Source organism: Accipiter gentilis, chromosome 26, assembly GCF_929443795.1.
Source record: "Accipiter gentilis chromosome 26, bAccGen1.1, whole genome shotgun sequence".
In the NCBI taxonomy this organism is placed as follows: Eukaryota; Metazoa; Chordata; class Aves; order Accipitriformes; family Accipitridae; genus Astur; species Astur gentilis.
This window is the reverse complement of record NC_064905.1, coordinates 10847806-10869203: the sequence shown is the minus strand read 5'-3', so window position 1 is coordinate 10869203 and position 21398 is coordinate 10847806. Positions and strand designations below refer to the sequence as shown.

The window sequence follows — 21398 nt, the reverse complement described above, 5'->3', positions numbered from 1 at the left end:
AAGCAGGGAAGGAAGGGAGTCTCGTAAATACTGCAGCGGGGCCGGACGCGGCTGCCGGAGAGCACAGCCCTTCCTCTGCTGCGCTCACTCCCGGACACTTCCCACCGCTCCTGTCCCGGAGAGGAGCCCCCGGGGACCTGCCAGGGCAGCATGGCTCCAGCAGCCCAGGCACTCGCTCTGGCTTAAATTCGCCAGCCCAGCAGGGAGACCTGGCACTGCGCTGCGGCGGGTGCTTGGCTGGGGTGGCTGGGTGCCAGCGGTGCCTCGGAGGTCCCAGCTCCAGCAGGAGGCTTTCCTCCTGGCTCCTTTGCTGGAAACGAGCAGAGGTGGCATATTCCCATAAAGAAATGATCCCCAAGAGGCTTCTCCTGGAGTGGTATCAGGAGCAGGGTGTTTATAACAGCAGCATCCCCTAGAAAAGGGGATCCTCTGCGGCAGGGCTTTCCTCTGGGTGCAAGGGGTACACCAGGTTAAATGGCTGGGGTGCCTCAGCACGGGCCAGCAGATGTGGGTGTTCCTGCCGTGCTGTCGAGCCCCCCGCCGGGGAGCTGTGGTGGTCCCACGTTCCCCGCCCTGCTTTTGTTCCCCCCAGACTGCGCAGGCTGCAAGGAGGAGATCAAGCAAGGCCAGTCCCTCCTGGCCCTGGAGAAGCAGTGGCACGTCAGCTGCTTCAAGTGCCAAACATGCGGGATCATCCTCACCGGCGAGTACATCAGCAAGTGAGTGCCACCGTCCTGGCAGCAGGCTTGGCCACGCTGGCCATTGCCAGGCTGCACCCCCCGGGGCTGGGGCCGCAGCAACAGGGTGCCCAGCCTGGGTCCCCCACCACTCACCCCCTTCTCCTCCCTCTCCCAAAGGGATGGCATCCCATACTGTGAGTCCGACTACCATGCCCAGTTTGGCATTAAGTGCGAGACCTGTGACCGGTACATCAGCGGCAGGGTCCTGGAGGTGAGTCCTGGGGCTGCAGCCAACCCGCCCCGGTCTGTAATTGGGACTGCATGCATCCCACCCAGAGGTGCATGCCTTGGGGAGGTGTGGGAGTTTCATCATCCTACACCCTTGTCATGCTACCCTCCATCTCTCGGGGCCATGGCTCGTCCTGCAGCAGGTATGTGGACACAGTCTCACCGCCTTCTCTAGGGGTGGGAGTGGGGAAAGGAGCACCACCATGCTGCAGAGCTTTGGAGAGGTGGCTTGGATACTGGAACTCCAGAAGCAGCCAGAGCACACAGTGGCCAGGGTGTGCTGGGATGTGTCTGGAGCTCAAGATGTGGGAACACAAGCCTTAACCAGCTGCTGCCATGCCGGACTCTGGAGTGTCCCCACCATGCTCACCCCAGCTCGCCTTCTGAGCGCATCCCTGTGCAGGCAGCCTGCCTGTTGCCTTGGAAACACATCCAGCACTGCTGCCCGCTCCTGCAGCACCCTGCCCACAGGCAGCCGTCCCCATGGCACACCCCTTTGCAGGACAGCAACCGGAGCAGGGGGTCCTCTTCCCTGGGCCAAAGAGGGAGGGGGCTTTGCTCATCACATTGCTGGCCAGCAGGACCTGCACTGGCCGAGCCACCGAGGGATGCGGGGATCCCATGGGGATCCCACAGTAAAGCATGGTTGCAGGTGGCCATGGAGCATGTTTTGGGTGATGGTGGAGCTGCACAGCTGGCAAGGGGAATGGGAGTTGCTGCTGGGGAAGGGCTCACAGGTCCACCAGGGCTGGTCCTTCCCATCAGCCAGGTGGTCACATCCTGGCTGTGGTCCCTGCTCCTGGAGGTGAGGTGTCCTCTCACGCTTTCTGTTTCTACCCCCATGTTTGCAGGGTTAAAAAAAAAGCCAGAAAATCTGGTCTGAGGGTAAACTAAAGGCTCAGGAGGCATAGAGAATGATGCCAGAATAAAGCCTGTCGTGATTTTTAGACCCCCTGGTGATACTATGGAGCTGGGCTGTGGTGGCATAGAGGCAGCAATGCTGAAAGCGTGCTCAGTCACTCCTGAGACTTTCCTCTCTGCGCAGCTGAGCAGAAGGGAAGTGCTCCTGGGGTGGCATTGGCACCCACATCTCTGCAGTCCTGAGAGAGCAGTGATAGGAAGCTGTATCCCAAAATCAGAGGTACCGTGCCTCCACAGCGAGCCAGGCCACAGGTGCTGTGGGCTGGAGCGGCGGCGGCTGTGTAGGTCTCCAGCCTGCTGAGAGCTGTTCCAGGACATGTCCAGCCTGTTTTGCTCACAGCCTGCCAAGAAGTCATCACCCCCTCTAGTCCTGCTGGCTGGGCTGACCTGAGAGCACCCAGACTGGCCAGGGAACCTCCCCTGAAACTGGAGCCAGGTGCCAGGAGCCCTGCAGCATCTTCTCCCTCTTCAGGGAGCTGCCTCTGCCTGAGAAGACTTTCTGCTGACGCCAGGCTTCGGCAGCAGTCCCAGCACTGGCTGCTGTGAGCGTGAGCTCAGCACTGCAGCAGCTGCCACGGGCCAGCTGCCCATCATGGGGCTACTTGATCAGCAAATGTCTGAATGGAGCAGGGTGAAGCCGGAGGCTCCCCCGACATTGAATGCCTGCTGCTGTTCCCCTGGGCGTTTGGGTTCCTGATAACCCCGTGCCAGGACAGAGCATCCTCAACCATCCCAGCAGGGCAAGCAGGCTGCGTGTTACATGGTACGGGACATTCAGTGGGTGAGGGCGGGTGAGAGGAGCCAGAAGGGACCTGGGACCCCTGCCCCGGGCTCGAAGGCTGTGCTGCCAGCCTGGCTGGCACCATCGGGCACCGCTGCCTCCAAGCCACTTGTTGCGCTGCTCTCGGGGTTTTCCTTGCTTGGTGTCAACCACAGTGGAGTCAGGATGAGCGTAGGATGTTCTTGCTGCTGCATGTCTCAGGGGATGGATAGAGAGCTGCTCTTGGGCCATGATGGGTGGGGTAGTCGCAGCCCACCTTCAAGCTGGAGGCAGTCCTGGGATGGTGACGAGGGAACAGCCCTCCTCCTTCTCCCTCACCTCCATTTCCCCTGGCTCTTGTCCTGGCAGTAGCTCTGGTTCTCTCTGCCTCCCCCTGTGCCCTCCATCCCCAGCTCTGCTCCCAACATTGGCTCTTTCTGGCTGGAGGGGCCAGCCAGCTCTGCCCAGCCATGCCAGGCTATGGGAAGAAGCTGGCTGAATCCCACAAGATGCTCTGGACAGCAGCCATCTCACATTAGCACCTTGCCTGCCGCACCCACGCCTGGGCACGAGAGCCCTCCTTCTGCAATGGGACACTGTGGGCTGGAAGTAACGTGCCTTGGCACCCAGGTCCCTGTGGGCAGAGCCGAGCTTCCACCTCCTCGCAGGCGCCGTCATGGAGCCGAGAGGAGCGTAGGGTTTGGGTGCAGGAGGGCTGTGCCAGGCGAGCACCCCTTGCCTCCCCACGGCCAGGGCTGGGCCTGTGCTCCCCACCCTCCCCAGGTACGTGCCTGCTCGCAGTATTGAATGATCTGTAAAACCAGAGGCTTTAATTGTCTTCTCCGGCAGAGCGTGAAATGGAAAGGATGCCTTTAAATAATTTTAGGCCTTAAGGAGCCTTCTCATGCTATCCCGGCAGCCTCTGGGCTTTCCCAACTGCTCTGAGCTGCGCAGCCAGGCTTGGATGATTAATGAGTCTTTAAGGGACCCGAAGTGATAACAAGCAGGTCTCTTCCCTTGCAGCCTCCAGGAGCCTTTTACGAGCTGCAGTATTAACCAATGTAAAAGGAACAAGGTTTGTGCATGGTTTGGAGAGTTGCTCCTTGAGGAGGAGTGGTGCGTGTTGAGATGGGTAGTTTTTGGAGAAGGTGTGTGTTGGAATGAAAGTTGAGACTGGGCTGGTATATACTGCTGGGGGAGCAGCCAGCTTCCCTCTACATCCACGCACCAATCTGCAAGGCATCCCCTTTTGGCATTGTCTGACCTGTGACAGCAGCCTGTATAGTCTAGATAGGAAAAGATGTATATACGTGAGGGGTTTTTTCCTTACTGTCAGCACACCAAGCCTTTGGGGGTACTAACAGGGTCCAAGAGCACCAAACCCATCTCAGATTCAGAGGTGGCACATCAGTGACCAGGGCCCCATGTCCCCTGCGTTAGCTGTCTCTACCCAGCTGGAAATACAGGTGATGGGAACTGCAGGCACACTGCCTTGAAGTGAGTAGGAGCTGGGCTTTACCTGGGTTATTTTTCACCTCTTTTCCCTGTGTTTATGGCTGTCTGCTCTAATTGATGCAGCTCGTTGTGTCTGCCGTGGGTGCACTGGCTGGTGGGTGCCTGCCGCGGAGGGGTGCTGGCACAGTGCTGTGGTGGGCAGCTGCCAAGGCAGGGCTTTGTGCACAGGGGCTTGGGCAGAGCAGGAGGAGCTGGCCGTCCTTCAGGAGCCTCTGCCTTGGTGGGGCGGTGGGTCAGCTCCCTGGAGCAAAGGGCATGATACACGATGAGCCTGTTAGCACAATGTCACTGACACCAGGGGCTCCAGATGAGGCTTTTAGGGGTAAAATTGGTTTAGGATCTGTATAGCCTGGAACCAGCAGGTGTGTTTGCTCAGGCTGGCGAAGTGTTCAGTGCAAGCCCCTGCCGTGGGGTGCTGTGGCTGGGCCGGGGCTCAGGGTGGCTTCTTGCTGGGGCTGCCGTGGGAGCCTCTCCCATCCCACTGGAGAGCCTGGAGGACTGGGGCTGGGACCTTCCTTGCTTATCCTCTTCGTTCATGGTAGGTCTGTCTCTGCAGCCCTCCCACCGGTGACTTTCCCGCCATGTTATCAAGCTTTTGGGTGCCAACTGGGGATGTTTGGGCTGTGGGCTCACTCGGGCCAGCCCAGGAGTACATTGTGCTGCTGCCAGCTGGCACAGGGAGGTGACTGGGGTGCATTGCAATGAAAGGAAGAGGGGTCCAAACTCTCCCACTCGTCTCCCCTGCCTGCCCTAAAACCTTCCACTCATTTTTGGCATAAACTGGAGGGCAAAAGCCACTGGTTGCCATCTGCATCCCAAGGACATTGAATTCCAGGTTGGTTTTTATGGGCAACCAACTGGCAGATTCCCAGTTATCCTCACAGCAAAGTTTCCTGTTGATCCTCTCTGTTTCAAACCGGCTGCAGCCCCGTCTGTCATAACCCCCTTCTTTGTCAGCAGGAGCCTTGTCTTCCCTCTGCTGCCTTAAATTATCCTTCCTCTTCTCTTGGATTATTATGGGAGTAAAATGTCCTTTGGGGTCAAGCTCTAACAGCACAGCCCAGATTCCTCCTGCCCTGAGCCAGCTCCTGCCTCCCAGCTCCCAGCCCAGAAAATGAGCCTGTAATTGAAATGCTAGCAGACACTTTGAGAGGAAACCAGCTACCAATTAAAGCTATTATCCCTGTCAAAGAGCACAGGGAGCAGTCCAGCTCCCGCTCAGCTGGGGAATAGCATGTCGCTAGAGCTGAAGTTTGGGCATGGCTTCACAGAAGGAGAGAAGTTTCTTGAGGGAGAGGGGATGGCGATGGTAGCCAGGGAGGGTTTGACAGCAAAAGGAAGCCTGTGCTTTGCAAGATTTATCTTGGGGGCCCTGCTCCTTTTATTGCTTCCCTGCTGTGACATCCTGGGCCAAACTTGCTGTTTCTCTTCAAAGCTGTAGAGGAAAGGAGCTGGTGCAAAGCATGGCTGCTTGGCTGAGTGTTACTGCAGAGGGTCTCAGTTATTTCCAGAGTGCAAGGACAATTTATTAGGGGTGAGGTTTGTAGGGGTGCCTTCCTTGGGGGTTTGGGACCTCCTGGCTCTGCTTTCCTGTGTATTGGACAGTTCAAGGAGAGCAGAAGGTTCCCAGTCTGACTTGCAGTCCAGCAAGTGAGAAGCATTAGTGATGAAGTGGTTTTCTCCATGTGTTGTGGTGGTCTCTGAGGCCACCGGGGGCGGTTTTGCCCCATTCACCTTGTCGTTGTCTGCAGCAGCAAGTGATGCCAGGGCCACTTGCCCTCAGGGACACGAGCAGGTCACCGTGTCCTGCCTTGCTCAGGGGCCTCTCTTCTCTGCTTGTCCTTGCAGGCAGGAGGGAAGCACTACCACCCCACCTGTGCCAGATGTGTCCGCTGCCACCAGATGTTCACAGAAGGAGAGGAGATGTACCTCACAGGTAGGGATCCCACTGCATTGAGGAGGGACTCCCCTGCCCCATGTCAGGGCATGGACCAGCATGCCTGTGCAGAGGTGTGGGGGCATTTGGGGTTCAGGCCCTTAGGGCAATCAGTGCCGAAAGGGTGTCTCTGTGCAGCAATGCCAGAGACCCCTTCTCTGCTGTTGCCCAGCCCTTGTGCTCTTCCTGGGCCATGTGGCAATCATTTCTCTCCATGAAACCTTCCCTGCCAATGAGCTGGAGGAGACTTTGTTCATCATCGGCAGCTTTTTGCTCACTGGGAGTCTCCCTGCACAGCTGGGAAGTGCTGCTGGGCATGCCTGGATGTGTCCCTGGCCTGCACCCAGTGAATAGAGGCTGGGATAGGTGCAGGGTGCCTGGCTCCCTGCTCTCCCCAACCCCAGGGAAGGGTGGTCCAGGACCCCTTCCCCACCACCCTCAACTCCCCCTGTCTGGGTTATGCTGTGAACAGCACCAGAGGGGTAAGGCTTTCACTTGGCACAGCTGGATGGTTTGGGTTTGGTTTTGGCAGGAGCTCATCCCTGCCTGGAGCTGCCTTAGGGGCTATTTCCAGCGCAGAGGGAGGGTTTGTTTTCTGTCAGTAACCTACGCTTGCCTGTCACCCTGTCTCGCTAATGATCCCATGAGTGGCAAAGGGGAATTGTGCACTGAGAGAGCGAGAGTGGGGGTCTCAGTAAGGCCCTGTCATGCACAGCAGGATGGGTGTGCTCAGCATCCATCCCTGGGCACACCTGGGCAAAGCTCGGTGGCTTTGCTGGTTCCAGTCCAAAGGGTGTACGAGGGGCTGTGGATGCCCTGGGCTCAGTGTTACCCCGGGTTTAACCAGCAGGAGCTGCCTGGCTAAGCACTGGTTGGGCTGCGCCAAAACCACACCTGGGTTTGTTGTCACAGTTTAGTAGTGTTGGCCACTACATCTCGGTGCTTGGGAGCCATTTCATTTCTTAGTAGGGACACCAGTCCCCACTGCCCCATGGGGTACGTGCCTGTAGCTGTGCTGTGGTGGAGAAGGCGCCCAGGAAAGCTGGTGGGACCCAGCAGGTGACCTCCCTCTGCATCCTCGGGGCTCGCTGCCTCCCTCCTGCTCTGCTCCCCATGGAGAGACTCTGGTTCCTACCTTGTGCCCCTGCAGGGTCCCCCAGGAGCTGCCACCCCAGCATGCAGGGGTTGCACTCCTATAACACCGGTTGCTCAATGCGGCTGCTGCTACGGAGAGCACTGACACGTCCCCCACCCCCAGGGCACCGTGGGCTGCAAGTCAGTGCTGGAGGTGGCAGGGACAGGACAGGACTCCCCCATGGCAGGGGGAGCTGGACGATCCCTAGCAGCAGGGGTGAGCTGAAACACTTTCCCTTTGCTGCGTTTTAGGCTCCGAAGTGTGGCACCCCATCTGCAAGCAGGCGGCCAGAGCAGAGAAGAAGCTAAAGGTAGGCAGCAGGGTGAGGGTCATCTCCGAGAGGTGGCACGTCTCGGGTGATGTTGCCCCTGAGTCCCTGCTGGAGGTGAACGGTTGTGGCGGTGTCCAAGCCTGGGGCAGCTTCCCGCGGCTGGCACGAGCTCTGTCCCCGCTGCCCAGAGGACAGCGGGTGGCTGTGGCCGAGGCTGTTAGTGGGGACCTGCCTCCTGGCTGGCACCAGCCCACACCACAGGCGGGGAGGGGGCACAGCAGCCCCCTCACCAACCCCCCCGCACCCCTCGAGCTGTTGCTCCCTCTCTGCACCCAGCTGGCCACGGGGAGAGCTGCCTGCTGGGTCTGGCCAGGCCACTCGCCTGACTCCAGATCTGGCCCTGAGAGAAGCCAGAGTGCAAAGCTGGACAGCAGGGTGGCCTGCAATGGCCATGGGCACCGGCAGCAAGTGGATGAAAGGGCAGAGGAACTGGACCTTGAGTGAAATTCAGCCCCAAAACCAATGATTTACTTGCTGCACCCAACATTGTGGGTCCCTCCTCACCATGCTCTCACATGTCCTCCGCTTTTCTGCCTCCACAGCACAGAAGGACATCAGAAACCTCCATCTCACCCCCTGGTTCCAGCATTGGCTCCCCGAACCGTGTCATCTGCGTAAGTACGGCTCTGACCCTCCTCAGCGCAGGCAGGACAGATGCTCCAGCCCCAGGGAAGGGCGCAGCAGTTCCCAGTGTTGTTCTGCACTGTGAGGCATCTCCCAAGGGACGAGCCCAACTTTTGGGGACAGCACAGACAAGCCATGCACCCTTGTCCCAGAAGCATGCCATGCTGCCAGTGCCTTTGGCACAGAGCAGGAGCGCTCGGAGGGGCACAGTCCCACCCTCCCAGCTCCTCTGCCCTTTCCCTCTGCTGCCTCTCAGGCATCTCCTCTTTCTTACCTGTTTTTGCTGCTGGCCTGAGTTGGGCTCTGTCTGCTCTGTGCTGGCTCCACACTGTGCGCTCCAACCTTCCCTTCCTTCTCTCCTCCTCTTCCTTTCCGTCTTTCTGTCTGTCTCTCCCTCTCCCTAGGCTAAAGTGGATAATGAGATCCTTAATTACAAAGACCTGGCAGCTCTTCCCAAGATTAAAGCCATCTATGAAGTGCAGCGTCCTGACCTCATTTCCTACGAGCCCTATCACAGATACATGTCGGATGAGACGCTGGAAAGATATAGCTATGGGGAGGTACTGAGTCTCAATACGCCAAATGCTGGGCTGCGCAGGGAGCAGGGCCCTGATTCGGGGCAATAGGGAAAACTTCATGTGGGTTTGCTCACTCCAGTGGGAATGCTGCAGGGAGGCAGGAGCAGGGGTAAGACCTCTCCCAGAGGCTCCCTGACACTGGAAAGAGGGCCTGGGCTGGAAGGAAAATCTTGGTGGTGGTGCTGTAGAGTAAGAAAGAAACCAGTGACCTTATCAGCTGATGGCAGTGCCCTGCCCACACTGTGCCACAGACCCGATGTGCAGGGACAGACAGCGCTGTGCAGGAGGAGACGTCGCCCTTGGGAGTGATGTGGCAGAGAGCTCACCCATCGCAGCCCGCAGCAGGAGAGAAGGAGGGCATGCAGCACACGTGCATCCCTCCGGGCTGGAGGGACAGACAGCCAGCAGGCTCAGGCCAAAGCCTGGCCGCTGGCAGGCAATCCTCCTGGCCACCCAGCCCCGGCACAGCAGGGCTGCCCCTGTTGGGTGCTGGCCCCACAGCCAGGGGAAGGGGGCTTGGTCAGTGCATTTTTGCAAGCGTGTGATGAGATGATGCCCAAGCAGCACGTGGCATGGGATTGCCCTGTCCCACTCCCCCAGGCAGGCCGGGGCTGCTGGATGAATTCAGTAAGTGCATGGAAGAAGAGGGTCTGAGCAGCTCACACAGAGATGGGGGACCTGAGGTCATCCTGGAAGAGGACTTCATAATGGCCACCAGCAGCATCTCTTGCATCTCGAGTCCCAAGGCTTGTCACAAGTCTGGTTTCCTCCAGCCCACCCGGTGATGGTGCAGGCAGCATGGCCGTGGCCCACTGTGGAGCACCGTGGGGCCAGCAACTGCCTTCCCCCCCCTTGCAGCCACTCCACCGAGGTCTCTGAGAAAGGGGTGCAGGCTGCTGATTGAGGAGGTGCCATCCTCACACCAGCTCCCCTCCTGGCCGGGGGCTCCCTGCCCTGCGTCCTGCCATAGTTGGGCTCTGGCCATGCCACCGGCCACCCTCCCTGCCTGGCAGCCGTGATGAGGCTGTAACATGGGGAAAACGGGCTGCTGTGGGACCTCAGTCTGTCACTGCTGTCCTTAACCGTGTGCTGTCTCTCTCTCTCTCTCTCTTCCCACCCCTACTTTGCCTCCTGCCGCCTCCAGTCCCTGGGGACCCTCTCCCCATATTCACAGGTAATGCCCCCGGCGGGCACCGGGGGTTCTGTCACCTGCTGCCACCACAGGGCGTCCCTTTGCCCAGGGACCACTGATGGCTCTTCTGAACGTCCCCCCACCTGGGTGCTGCCCTGATGTGGTGGGAGACGGGGGACCCTGTCCAGGAGGGTTCTGTCCTTCAGGGCCCCGGGGATAGCAGCAAGCAAATCCTCCCTGCAGAGTGGACCCAGAGTGCCACCCAGAGTGGAGGGGGACACCAGTAATTGGCAACAAGCGCAGGGGAAGGGGACTATCTCTAGGCAAGGGGATGAAAGCCTCTTGACGGACACTGTCACCTGGTCCCAAACCCTGGGCTTTGCTGCCTGCATTTCGGCAGCAGAGAGGCTGAGCAGCCTGGGGACCCCTCCAGCTGTGGAGAACATGCACGCTGCCCTGCATGTCACACTGCAAAGCATGCACCCTCCTGGGCTGCCACAAGCATGGGGACCCCCATCCATGGGACACCTCCTCACAGGGCGGCCGAGGCACTGACCTGCCTTGTCCCTCATCCTGCCAGCTCTAACCCTGCTTCTTTCCATGCCTTTCGCCATCCCCAGGACATCTACGAGAGCTTTGACATGCGGCAGAGGCGAGCCTCCAGCCCTGGCTACATTGACTCCCCCACCTACAGCCGCCAGGGCATGTCCCCCACCATTCCAAGGTCCCCCCACCATTTCTACCGTTCAGGTGAGGATTTCAGCTGCAACTCCAGGCTGGGCTAAGCTCAGACCCCCAACTGGAGTGGGGTCACCAAACTGTCCCCTGCTTCTCCCAGGGGACCTCAGTGGTCCCTCCTCTGGCAAGCAGGCAGGAAGCCTGGGGGGTCCGTGGGGGGCTGACAGCAACAAGAGTTGTCAGGCAGTGACCAGCTTTGCTGTGTGCTGTGTTCCCCCAACTCTTGTCTTGCGAACAGAGAGGAGAGGCCGAGGGGGCTTTGTCCTGGCTCAGACCTGAGCTGGGGCTCACGGAGGATGGTGTGGGGAGGGAGGTGACCCCTCGGGTCCAGTAAAGACACCACAGCTGGCTTCGTAGCTCTGGGAGGGGTGTGCACGAGAGTGCTTGTGCCCAGCCAGTGCTGTAAAGGGGGTCCTTACACACACACACACACACACACACACACACACACGCATGCCCTGGAGCATGTCGGGGGGAAGCAGAGTGTGTCTGTGCCACGTCTCCTGTCCTTCGGAGCCGGGGAGGAACGACTGGGAAAATCCGAGGTCAGTAAGTCTGGAGGTCCCGCATTCCCTGAGCTACCCTCTATGCTGCACTGCCACGGGCTCGTCACCGTTTGCCTCTGCAGCACGCTCGGCTTTCCTCTCACCAGCGGTGGGGCAGCCTGCTGCCCTGTAACAGCACCCACACGTGGGGTTTCCTCTGCATCCCGCCTTCCTCCGGAGATGCAGGAAATCTCCCCTTGCTCCATCACGCCCCATCCTGGACCACAGCCAGGTGCACGTCCCCGTCGCCCCCCGCTCTTCTAACACCACTGCATTTAACACCCATTTTCTTCTGCCTCTTGTTCTCTCTCTCGGTCACTTATGGCTGCTTCTGCTCGGCACCGCGTAGGCACCGAGAGCGGGCGCAGCTCCCCCTACTATAGCCAGTTAGATGTGAGGTCCTCCACACCAACCTCATACCAAGCACCCAAGCATTTCCACATCCCAGGTAGGCTCTGGAGCACCCCGGTCCCCAGGGAAGCGCCGTGTCTGTGGCATGCCCGCATGTGCCGTCCCCCCTGTGTCGCATGCATAGCTCCGCCGCCTGCCTAGAGCCAGCTGGCAGCAGGATCTACCCCTGGTAGAGGCCATCCATAAACAGGACCTGCAGCTTGAACCCTCCTCCCCTCCCCATCACCACCCGGACATCCCAGAGCTGCCCAGTCTGCTTGATCCTTGCAATGTCCCTCTTCTCCCTCTTCCCTGACCTTCCTCCACCCACCACACAAAGATGAGTCCCCTGCAGAGAGCCTGCCCCCTCCCCTGCCTCCCCCCCCAGGATCACGAGCCGAAGCGTGTCTGCCGGAGGCCTTTCCGCACCCATCCGCTACAGATGACTATTTTATACTCCCCCTAGGGCCCGCTGCTCCCTCCCCCCAGAGTCTTCTGGGCTTGCCAGATGCCTGCTCCCCTTCTGCAGGGATTGCAGGGGGCCACCAGGTAAGGGCCACCACCCGCTCCCGGCCACGCAGAGCCCATGGGGATGGGGACGGAGTGGGCAGAAAGGGAGAGTGGGGAGGGAAGCAGGCAGAGCTGCCCATCCATCCTTCAGCACTTGCAGGGGGGCCAGAGCCCCAGACCACCCTGCTCAGCCGTAGGCATCTCCCGCTGCCCTTGTCCTCCAAAGTGTGGAACCCTCCACAACGTACAGCTGATGCCCTGGGACAGCACCGTGAGGACACCCAGCGGCTCCCCACCATGGTCCCCTGCTCCCATCCCATCCCATCCCATCCCTGCCAGGGCTTGGCCCCGCTGCCTGCCCTGCCCTCCCGCTGACGGTCGGTGGTTTATGGATGGCCCCCTCCCTGCTCCGCCAGCTCCGCTGCCTGGCCCCCGCGCGGGGGCTGTAGCTCTCAGCACCAGGCTCCAGTTCGCTTTCCCTCCCAGCTCGCTCTTTTCTCTCTCTGCTGCGGAAAGAGGCTTTGGCTGATGTTGTTTCGCCCCAGTTAGCTCGCAGGCGGTTCTCACAGGTGCTGGCACCCCTGAGAAACCACACCAGCGCGAGCCGTGGTGCATTGCTGCCGGCTGGCAGGGGCGGCCGGTGGTTCCTGGCTGTGCCGCTCCCTCCCGGGGCTGGCAGTGCCCGCCGCCCCGCGGTGCATGCTGATGCTGGGGCGCTCACTGCATGTTCTCCGTGCACACCGCTGCCGAGGGCAGCCCCGGGACCGTGCTCCTGCTGCCCGTCCCAGAACCCGCCTGGGCCTGGCCCGGTGCTGCGCTCCCGTGGGACACGTGGACCCGGAGGCAGTTGTGTGATGGAAGCGTGGTATAGGGGTAGCGTCTCCTGCAGGACCTCTGTCCTGTCCGCGCTGAGCACACCCATGCTGACCTTCCCTTCCTCCCTTCTTTCCTTCTTTCTTCCCTTTCTTTCTTCTTCCACCAGCTGCCGGCGAGAGTAACATCTACCGGAAACCGCCCATCTATAAGCGACACGGTACGGTCTGCCTGCCGTGCACGGGGCTCCGCTCCGTGGGGGACGCGGGGCAGGGTACCAGTGTGGGACTTGGTCTGGCTGAGTCACGTTTAGGGGCAGGGTGGGAGATGGGAGCAGGCATCAAGGCGAGATGTTGGGGTGCTGGGCTTTGGTGGGCCGATGCTCCTGATTCCCCTCCGGGCAGCAGAGTGCAGGGTTCAGTGCTAGAAAAAGGCAGCTCTGGACCTCATCCCTCTCTTGAGGGATGGAGGAGAAGGCTGTCAGTGGTGCTGGAGCCAGGGATAGCTGTGGGAGGGGGAGCAACGCCGTGGAGGGGTGGCAGAGGGTACAAGGGTGGCCGTTGTTTGCTGATACCAGGAGCCAGAGCAGCCTCGGGAAAGGGATGAAGAAGGTAATTTGCAGTTTCACGTGAAGCCCTGGAGAAAAATGACAGCCCATCCAGGGTGAAACAGGCGTGGGGGGGTGTTGAGGGGTGGGGAGGAGGCACAGGAGTCTTTGGTGTCTCTCAGCGGGGCTGGCTTGCACTGTCCCTACTTGCTTCTGCATGTAGAGGGACAGCAGCTCCCCCGGAGCAGTAACTGTGTCTCTTCTCTCTCCCTGGGCTCTCCCTTCCCACCTGCCCAACTCCCGCTGCCCCGCTGCTGGCTGTACCCACTGCTGTAAGTAGCTGCTGTTGGCAGGGTCCCCTGCGCCCGAGGTGGTGGGATGGCTCTGCCACATGGTCTGTCCTTGGAGCTCCTTCCCCTGCGAGTCTCCCGGCCTCTGGGGGAAAGGAGCAGGGCTCACCCTTGGGTTTTTCATGTGTGCTGCTGAGGCTCAGTCCCCAGCCTGAGCAGAGCCCTGCGTGTGGCCCTGCCATGGAGGGCTGAGCCCCTGCCAGAGCCGGAGCTGCTGGGGTCACCCCTCTGCTCCTTGCTCCTGCTACACAGCCCACTGCTGCCTTCCCTGGCAGTAACCCACAGAGAGCCCTTTCCCTGCTGGATCTCAGCCTTCCTCCGTACCTTCCCACCTGTGCGGTTATAGCCTTCCAGGTGATGGGACAGCCTGGGGTGCAGGGGCACGGGGAGGCTGGTGGCACTGGTGGTACTGGGGCTGGGTGAGCGCTATGCAGGAGCCAGAGCTTGTGGTGGTGCTGTGGGCTATGAGCCATTTGGGTCCCTTCCCAGCCACATCAGTGACAGCCCCTCTGCTTTTCACTGTCCCCACTGTCTGCTTCTGCACCCGTGTCTCCAGGAGGTGTCAGCAGTTTGAAAATGGATTATTCCCAGCTCTGTTCCATGTTGTCCCAGACAAAAATTTCTGGTGGCCACTGGGGAGAGGGGAGGGAAGAGGATTTGCCTTCAACCCAGGGTGGATCTTTGCAAGTCCTGCTGGTGGGACTCGGAGTCCTCCTTACAGCTCTGCCTGCTCCTTTTGCAGACAACCTCCCTGCAGCCACGAAAAGCAAAACCAGCGAAGACATCGCACAGTCATCTAAGTATAGCCCTGCCTACTCCCCAGACCCATACTACCACTCTGAGTCAGAGTACTGGTCCTTCCAAGGCTCCCCCAAAGGTAACAGTCCCCCATTGGGCTGGGGGAAAGGGAAAGCCATTCCTGCCCCCAAACCCAGCCATTCCCTGGGAGGTAACACTCCCCTGCTCCCCCAAGTTGGGTCTGGACCTGAAAGTGGGGTTGGGTTGAGATACCTGCCAAAGTGACCCCAAAATCCTGGCAGCCCTTGGGACCCCATGCAGCTGGGGACTGTCTTCTCCCTACCTGTCTCCCCCTTCATCCCCATCTGACCCCCCCACCTCTCTCCTTGCAGCCCCCCGGGCCCGGAGGTTCTCATCAGGAGGCGAGGAGGATGGGTACGACCGGGGCATGCACAAGGTGAGTGATGTCCCTGCCGCAGCCTGGCAGGGGAGAGCGGCACCAAGCTGTCCCTGTGGTGGTCGGCTTTGGGGAGGAGGCCCAGCCCAGCTCTGTCACCCAAGAAGGGGCCACCAGCATCCCTGCTGCTATCTGCTATATCTCCCACCTTGGCCACCCCCAAGGTGCGGTCTGAAGGAGGGGGAGCACACCCCCTTGCCGAGGCACCCCAGCCCAGTACTTCGTTCCCAGGGACAGGGGAGCAGATGGGAGATGTTGTGCCCTGCCACGATGTGCCAGCGGTCAGCAAGGGCCGGGCAGGGAAAGGAGGGGTGCAAAGTGGCTTTTCCCCCCCCTGCCCAGATCCAGAGCGGCATCGGCAGGCTGATACTGAGGGAGGAGATGAAGGCTCGGTCCAACTCCTACGCAGACCCCTGGACACCCCCTCGCAGCTCGGCCAGCAGCAGAGAAGCCCTGCACACAGCTGGCTACGAGGGCTCCCTCAATGGCTGTAAGGACAACCCTGTCCATCTGTCCATCCCACCTGGCACAGCCCCAGCGCCTGTGGGAAGTTCGCTGGGGTGGAGAGAGAAGGAACAGGGGACTGGGAAGGGGTGGTGGGAGAGGTGCTGGGCACCAGAGTTGGACTTGGGAGGCTCTTTTCCTCTCTGGAGGGCTCCATCCATTCCCTGTGCTCTGGCTGGGATGGGGCATTGCCTGGCGGGTGTTGCAGTCTGTCCTGGCAGCCTGGTGAAGTGCCTCATGGGGTGGTTGAAGGGTCCCTTGGGAATCTCACAGCACAGCCACACTGGGTTTGCTCTGACCTGTTTTGGACTCGCTGTGTGTGTACCTCCTCGTTAATGGCATATCTGGGACCTTCTGGCACCCCAGACCTGCTGACTGGCCCCAGGGTCACCTTCCTTGCTTGCGCTGCTCTCACTGCACAGCACCCAGGGCACCCAGCCCCTCTCCCTTCAGGGCTGCAGGGGGGGCTAGGGGCACCGGGGAGCCTGGCAGCACAGATGCCCCTGCATGCTCCATGCCCTCTTTCCTCGTGGCACATCTGCCCTCACGGAGCTGGGGCTCTTCAGAGGTGCTCAGGGAGCCCCTCAGCCCTGCGGGGCTCCCGGGAGCCCCAAGGAGGACCCGCATGCCCCAAGGCAGCTCTGCATGGCATGGGGTGCTCGGTCCTCCCTTACACCCGGCTCTGCTCTCCTTGCAGCTCCCCGGACACACTACCTGGCCGACAGCGGTGAGTGTGTGAGCCTGCAGCCCTCTGCAGCTCAGCCCACGTGGCTGTGGGGTCCAGAGCCCGAGCTGGAGGAGATGCTGGGACCAGGGAGGGAAGAAGGGGAGAGAAGAAGGTGCCCTTGAAAGGCTGGGCCAGGGTAGAGCTGAACCAGGGCAGAGCTGGTGGCAGCACCGGGAGAGGACAAATCAGAGAAACAGAGATTGTGTTGCGCTGAAGGGTGAGGTGGGAGGACTGCCATGGGAAAGGGATTTTGGGGAGAGGAATATCAGCACAGGAGGAAGCCAGGCTGGAAATGAGTCGGAGCTGGCAGGAGACAGAGCTGGGTGAATGCGGAGCTGGGTAGCGATGTGGGAGCAGAGGGGTAGGGTGGCTGCAGTGTGGGGCTCACCCTTGCTTTTTCCCTTATGCGCCTTGGTGGCTTCTTTGCAGATCCCCTCATTTCTAAATCGGCCTCCCTTCCTGCCTACAGGAGGAACGGGCTGCACAGGGTAAGTGCCTTCTGCCTCCATCCTGCCGCTGCCAGGCATCTCTGCACCCTTCGTCATTCTCCCCAGGCTCCTCAAAGCCCCCGGTGCTCTCCTTTCATGACTAGGGTGTCCTGCTCCCTGCTTCTTTGCACGCCTGCTGTCACTGCTGGTCTGTGCCAATCCAAAATGACCCTTATTAGGGACCAAAGTTCCCTGTCCAGGCGCTGCAGGACAGAGGTACCTGCCCTGAATGTCCTGCTGGGTTCATTTCAGAGGGACCCTGGTGTTGCTTCCCAGGATAAGTGCTTTGCTTTATACTCTGCGGTAGCAATTGCTGGGGGTCAGGAGACCTGGTCCTCCCTCTGTGTGACCTGTACTTGTTAGTTCACCTCCTCGTGCCTCAGTTTCCCCACTGCCAGGTGTGGGGAGTGGGTCCTGCTTTGGGGTGGGTGGGTGCCATGCTGAGCGTCTGGATGGGACCCCCTCTTACTTCTCCCCCCCCTGTATCCCTCCTGCAGCCTCCCAGTGCTGAGCTTTTCCACTACGACAGCACGAATGCCGTCAACTGGGGGATGCGAGGTAAAGTGCTGCGGGCTGAGGAGCATCGTGGGCAGGGGACCCTGTAGGCATGGAGCCAGAGGCCGTGTGGCTGCCTACCCCACCACAGGCAGAAATGGAAAATGAGGCCCAGGCTGGGGGGAGAAGTTGGGAGACAAGCGGGGGTCCCCGCAGCCCTGGGGGGAGGATCCTGGCAGCAGAGGGGTCAGCGTGGCTCATGTCTCTCTTGTCTTTTCTCTCTCCCCACAGAGTACAAGGTAAGATGCTCCTGCTCCAAGGAGGAGCTGCCAGCCGGAGGTGCAAGTACCACCTAGAGGGAGTCCCAGAGACGTGTCCCTGTGTCCCCAGGCCCTTCAGAAGGAAGCTTTGCCCTCTGCCCACAATGCCCTACCTTCATACCCCTCCATCCTTCACCTGACAGCCCCGTCCTGGGACGGTGGGGCTCGGACCAGAGTCCTTCCCCTCCTGCCAGGGTCCCAAGCATTTGGCCAAACAGAATTGTCTCCTGGGTGGGGAACAGAGAAGGGTGGTTGTGCTGGTGGTCCCCTACTCACACTCTTCCCTGGGCCGCTCCCGGCTTCACAGAGTGAGCAGGCTATTCCAGAGCCACCGAGGTGATTCAAGGTGGATTAGGATCACCCTGAGAGCCAGTCCCCCCTTGCCTTGTCCCATCCAAGCCCTGGAGGCAGCTGTGCCACCCAAATCCTGCTAAATACAGCAGGAGCAGGCTTTGCCCTGGTGGCCCCCATGGCCTCCTTCCCAGGTGTGCCCCAACTGTCCTCTTCTGGCTCTGGAGCTACCCCATGGTCTTCCTGTCCCTGTGCAGATATACCCCTACGAGCTGCTCCTAGTGAAGACGAGGGGGAGGAACCAGCTGCCCAAAGACGTGGACAGGACTCGGTTAGAGGTGAGGAGAGCCTTTTCCATGGCGGGTAATCTCAGAGGGACGCGATCCTGCGAGGTGTCCCCTTAGCCCCAGCAGGCAGTGTGGGACTGCGAGGGGCTCTCCAGGAGCAAATGTGTGCCAGCACACTGTCACGGTGGTCCTGCTGCTGCACTGGCCTGGCAGAGCTGTTCCCCATGCCCGCAGCATGAATTTGTTTGGCAGGAGCAGGAGGGTGCTGGGTGCTCCCCCTCTCCCAAGTGAGCGCTGCTGGGGGTTGTATCACCCCATTACACCCAGCCAGGCAGGGGATGCCATCAGGCCCCCTCGCGTGCCCTCCCACCCCACTGCAGCCATACGGCCTGTGTGGTGGCCATTGGCCCCGGGTGGTGGCCACGGTCCCCAGCCCTGGCCCAGCATCCCGTCTTTCCCCAGCGCCACCTCTCCCAGGAGGAGTTCTACCAGATCTTCGGCATGACCATCGCCGAGTTCGACCGCCTGGCCCTGTGGAAGAGGAACGAGCTGAAGAAGCAGGCCCGGCTGTTTTAAATGCAGTGCACTATAAATATATACATACCTATAAATATATACATAGAAAGATCTCTATATTGCAGCTCTGTATGATTCTCGGTGCTGTATGTGGCAGAGGCGCCCTCTGCACCCCTGAGAGTGAACTGGAGTCTTGCAGATCATCTTATGCTCTTTGTTTCCTTTTCTTTTCCAACCCCGATTCTGTATCAGTCCTTGAGTTCTCCCAGGGGCTAAAGCGACGTGGGCCCCGAAGCACTTGGTGTCTGTCAGTGCTGCCCTACGGAGTGGGGGGATTCTCCTGCTGCAGCCACAGCACCCAGGGCTGGGGGAGAGCAGGGCCCTGGGATGGGGGGGTGGGACACCCCCATGGGTGTCCCATCCCGTTCTGCTCAGCTGGTCTGTGTATTTACTTATGGGTTAGAAAAGGTCCTGGGTACAATTGCAGGAAAGCGGGATCTCCCCATGGGCTCCTTAATGCCCTCCCTGCCTTTAACAAGGCCACGCACTTTGGGGCACCTTCAGCCTCACCCTCAGGATCAGAAATACAGAGCCTGGAGCAGGGGACAAGGAGGAAAAGTGGTGGGGACCCCACGAGGAGCAGGGTGCACCCCCACGGGTCAAGGTGCAAGCCTGAGCCTGGTGTGTCCTGAGCTGTTGGCTTTACCTGCAAACCTAGTATTGCTACAGAGCCAGTTTTTCCTCCCAAAGTGCCATCCCAAAAACAAGCCCTTCTGAAATGAAACAGCCAAAGCCACCTCCTTCCCTGTGCAGTTTCTTGCTGCCGTTCAGGTTTGTCCAGGGCCAGCAAGGCCCGAGAGCGGACAAGCTGAGCTGCCGTCCCGTCCTGGGTCACAGTGCATGGGGTCCTACCAGAGATGGTGTGAACACCCAGCCCTGCTGCTCCGGGTCTCGACACCCACATGAGCAGCAGTGGGACCAGTCTGGCCGGGAGCTGGTGGCAAGGCCAGAGTGGGGGAGCCGGGGAAGCCGGTCCCACTAACTGCTGGGCCTTTTCATGGGGGTTTTCCTGGATTACCCCATCACTGATGCCTGAAGTCCAGATCAATACCTCTGCAAGCCTCCAGGAGTGAAGGCTGTTACCAGGGCCATTCAGCATTCACTCCACTGCAAACTACTGGGATTTTTTTTTTTTTTTTTTTTTTTGCTTTTGCTTATTTTTTCTTGAAACTAATAGGGTTTTTTCCATACAAACACTTTTCTTGGTGTCCGTGGTGCTCTGGTTTCCTATTTGCTTGTCTGGCACAATTTTCAGACGTACCACAGGACTGAGCAGTCCCAAACAGGTCAGCAAGCTCTCTGCAAGAGCTGGGTTAGCAGGGCTTCTCTGAGGGGACAGCCACCTTCACTGTGCCACAGGCCAGCTCTGCTTCTGCCTGTTCTGGTCCTCTTTGAAAGTCTCCTGTCCTGGTGTCTCCCATCAGGTGGATCAAATGCCCACCCTGCCATCAGCACCACCACCATTGGGTGCTGAGGCTGCTCAGCTTGTTGCCCAAAAAGCCGTCACCGGGTTCCTGTGTGAGGCAGGAGAGACGTGCAGGGCCCCTTGCAGGGGTTTGCCAGGGTGCTTGGGGCAGGAGATCTCCTATCAGCAGCAGCCACAGCTCCAGGAGCTTTATGCTGGCATGGAGGGGGCTGGGGACTGAGGTGGAGATGGCAATATTGCACTGGTAATTGCTCCTGTCTGCTTTAGTGCAGCAGTAAATAAACCAATTTTATTTATAATGATTTTACGCAGATAAACTATGGCTCCCTAACTCAAGCTCAACCATTTGTGGCTATAAGAAAGTTCCAGCAGCAGTTTCAATGATAAAGCCTGGAGGATATTATTGTTAATAATAATAACACAACAGCAGGAGTCTTTTCAAAGCTTTTTATGGACAATAACTGTTCCCCACAACTACCTGTGTGGCAAAGATGGGGAAACTGAGGCAGAGCCAAGGAAGCCTCTCTGGCCAATGCCGTTCAGGGGCACCAGACGCCCCGTGGGACCCTCATGGGCTCCCATTGCCCTGAAGTGTGCAGAGAGCACCCATCTGCACCCGGCGAGCGGCGGCGGGGGCATTAGCACCTGCCCTGGAAGCCATCACTGCCTGAGCCCACGCTCTCATTTGGCTGCTTCACAAGTCCCAGCCCCAAAGCAGCTGGAGCCCAGCTGGGTGGTGGCATTGGCAGCCCTGGCCTGCGAGCGCCCTGTGCCCCGACCAGAGCCCCAGAGGTGATCCCACGTTACGAGAGAAAAATGGGGCTCGATCCAGAAGGGAGGGACCAGCAACCACCAGCCAGGCAGGGTGAGGGGAGTGGGGCAGGGCTGGCTCCCCGCTGGGCACAGGGGGGTGCGAGAGAGGCTGCTGCCTCCGTGCTGTCCTGGGCTAAGAGTGCTCCAAATGGGGAAGCCCTGGAGACCAGTTGCTAGTGCACGTCTAATATTTCAATTATCGCTTTCTCAAGTGATAACTAGGTATGTGTGCAACCGAATGACATTTCTGTCACAGCCTGCTGGCCCCAGAGGAGGGCTCAGCTGCAGGCCTGAGGCTGGGAGAAACTCTCCCGGGGGTGCCAGGAGTCACTGCCCCTGCTGCCACGCGCTCTCCACACGCGGGACGCTCCCTCGCACACCCCACACGTCTCCCAAGCCCCGGTGTCCCCTAAGGTCTTTGTTGGGGAGGGACGGTGACGGTGGCATGAGCACCGCGGCCAGACAGAGGCTGGGCAGATGAGG

The 21398-nt window shown here is 59.8% G+C and overlaps 1 protein-coding gene across 6 annotated transcripts in view; it reads left to right on the top strand.

The window, feature by feature from the left end:
* Positions 1–18808, top strand: part of ABLIM3 (actin binding LIM protein family member 3) — a 56984-nt gene extending 38176 nt beyond the window's left edge. Inside the window, exons 5-23 of one of the 6 annotated variants that reach the window (XM_049829979.1) lie at positions 593–719; positions 858–951; positions 6013–6100; positions 7487–7545; positions 8109–8180; positions 8595–8750; positions 9913–9942; positions 10521–10650; positions 11533–11631; positions 13066–13116; positions 14536–14670; positions 14924–14988; positions 15331–15478; positions 16190–16219; positions 16649–16707; positions 17205–17265; positions 17494–17501; positions 18071–18151; positions 18563–18808. In XM_049829979.1, the coding sequence (XP_049685936.1) occupies positions 593–719; positions 858–951; positions 6013–6100; positions 7487–7545; positions 8109–8180; positions 8595–8750; positions 9913–9942; positions 10521–10650; positions 11533–11631; positions 13066–13116; positions 14536–14670; positions 14924–14988; positions 15331–15478; positions 16190–16219; positions 16649–16707; positions 17205–17265; positions 17494–17501; positions 18071–18151; positions 18563–18676 (1607 nt within the window). In that variant the 3' untranslated portion in view covers positions 18677–18808. Of the gene's footprint in view, positions 1–592; positions 720–857; positions 952–6012; positions 6101–7486; positions 7546–8108; positions 8181–8594; positions 8751–9912; positions 9943–10520; positions 10651–11532; positions 11632–13065; positions 13117–14535; positions 14671–14923; positions 14989–15330; positions 15479–16189; positions 16220–16648; positions 16708–17204; positions 17266–17493; positions 17990–18070; positions 18152–18562 lie in introns of those variants that run through there. The other 5 variants (XM_049829973.1, XM_049829974.1, XM_049829975.1 and 2 more) reach the window with 5 other exon arrangements.
* The last annotated feature ends 2590 nt before the right edge of the window (positions 18809–21398 follow it).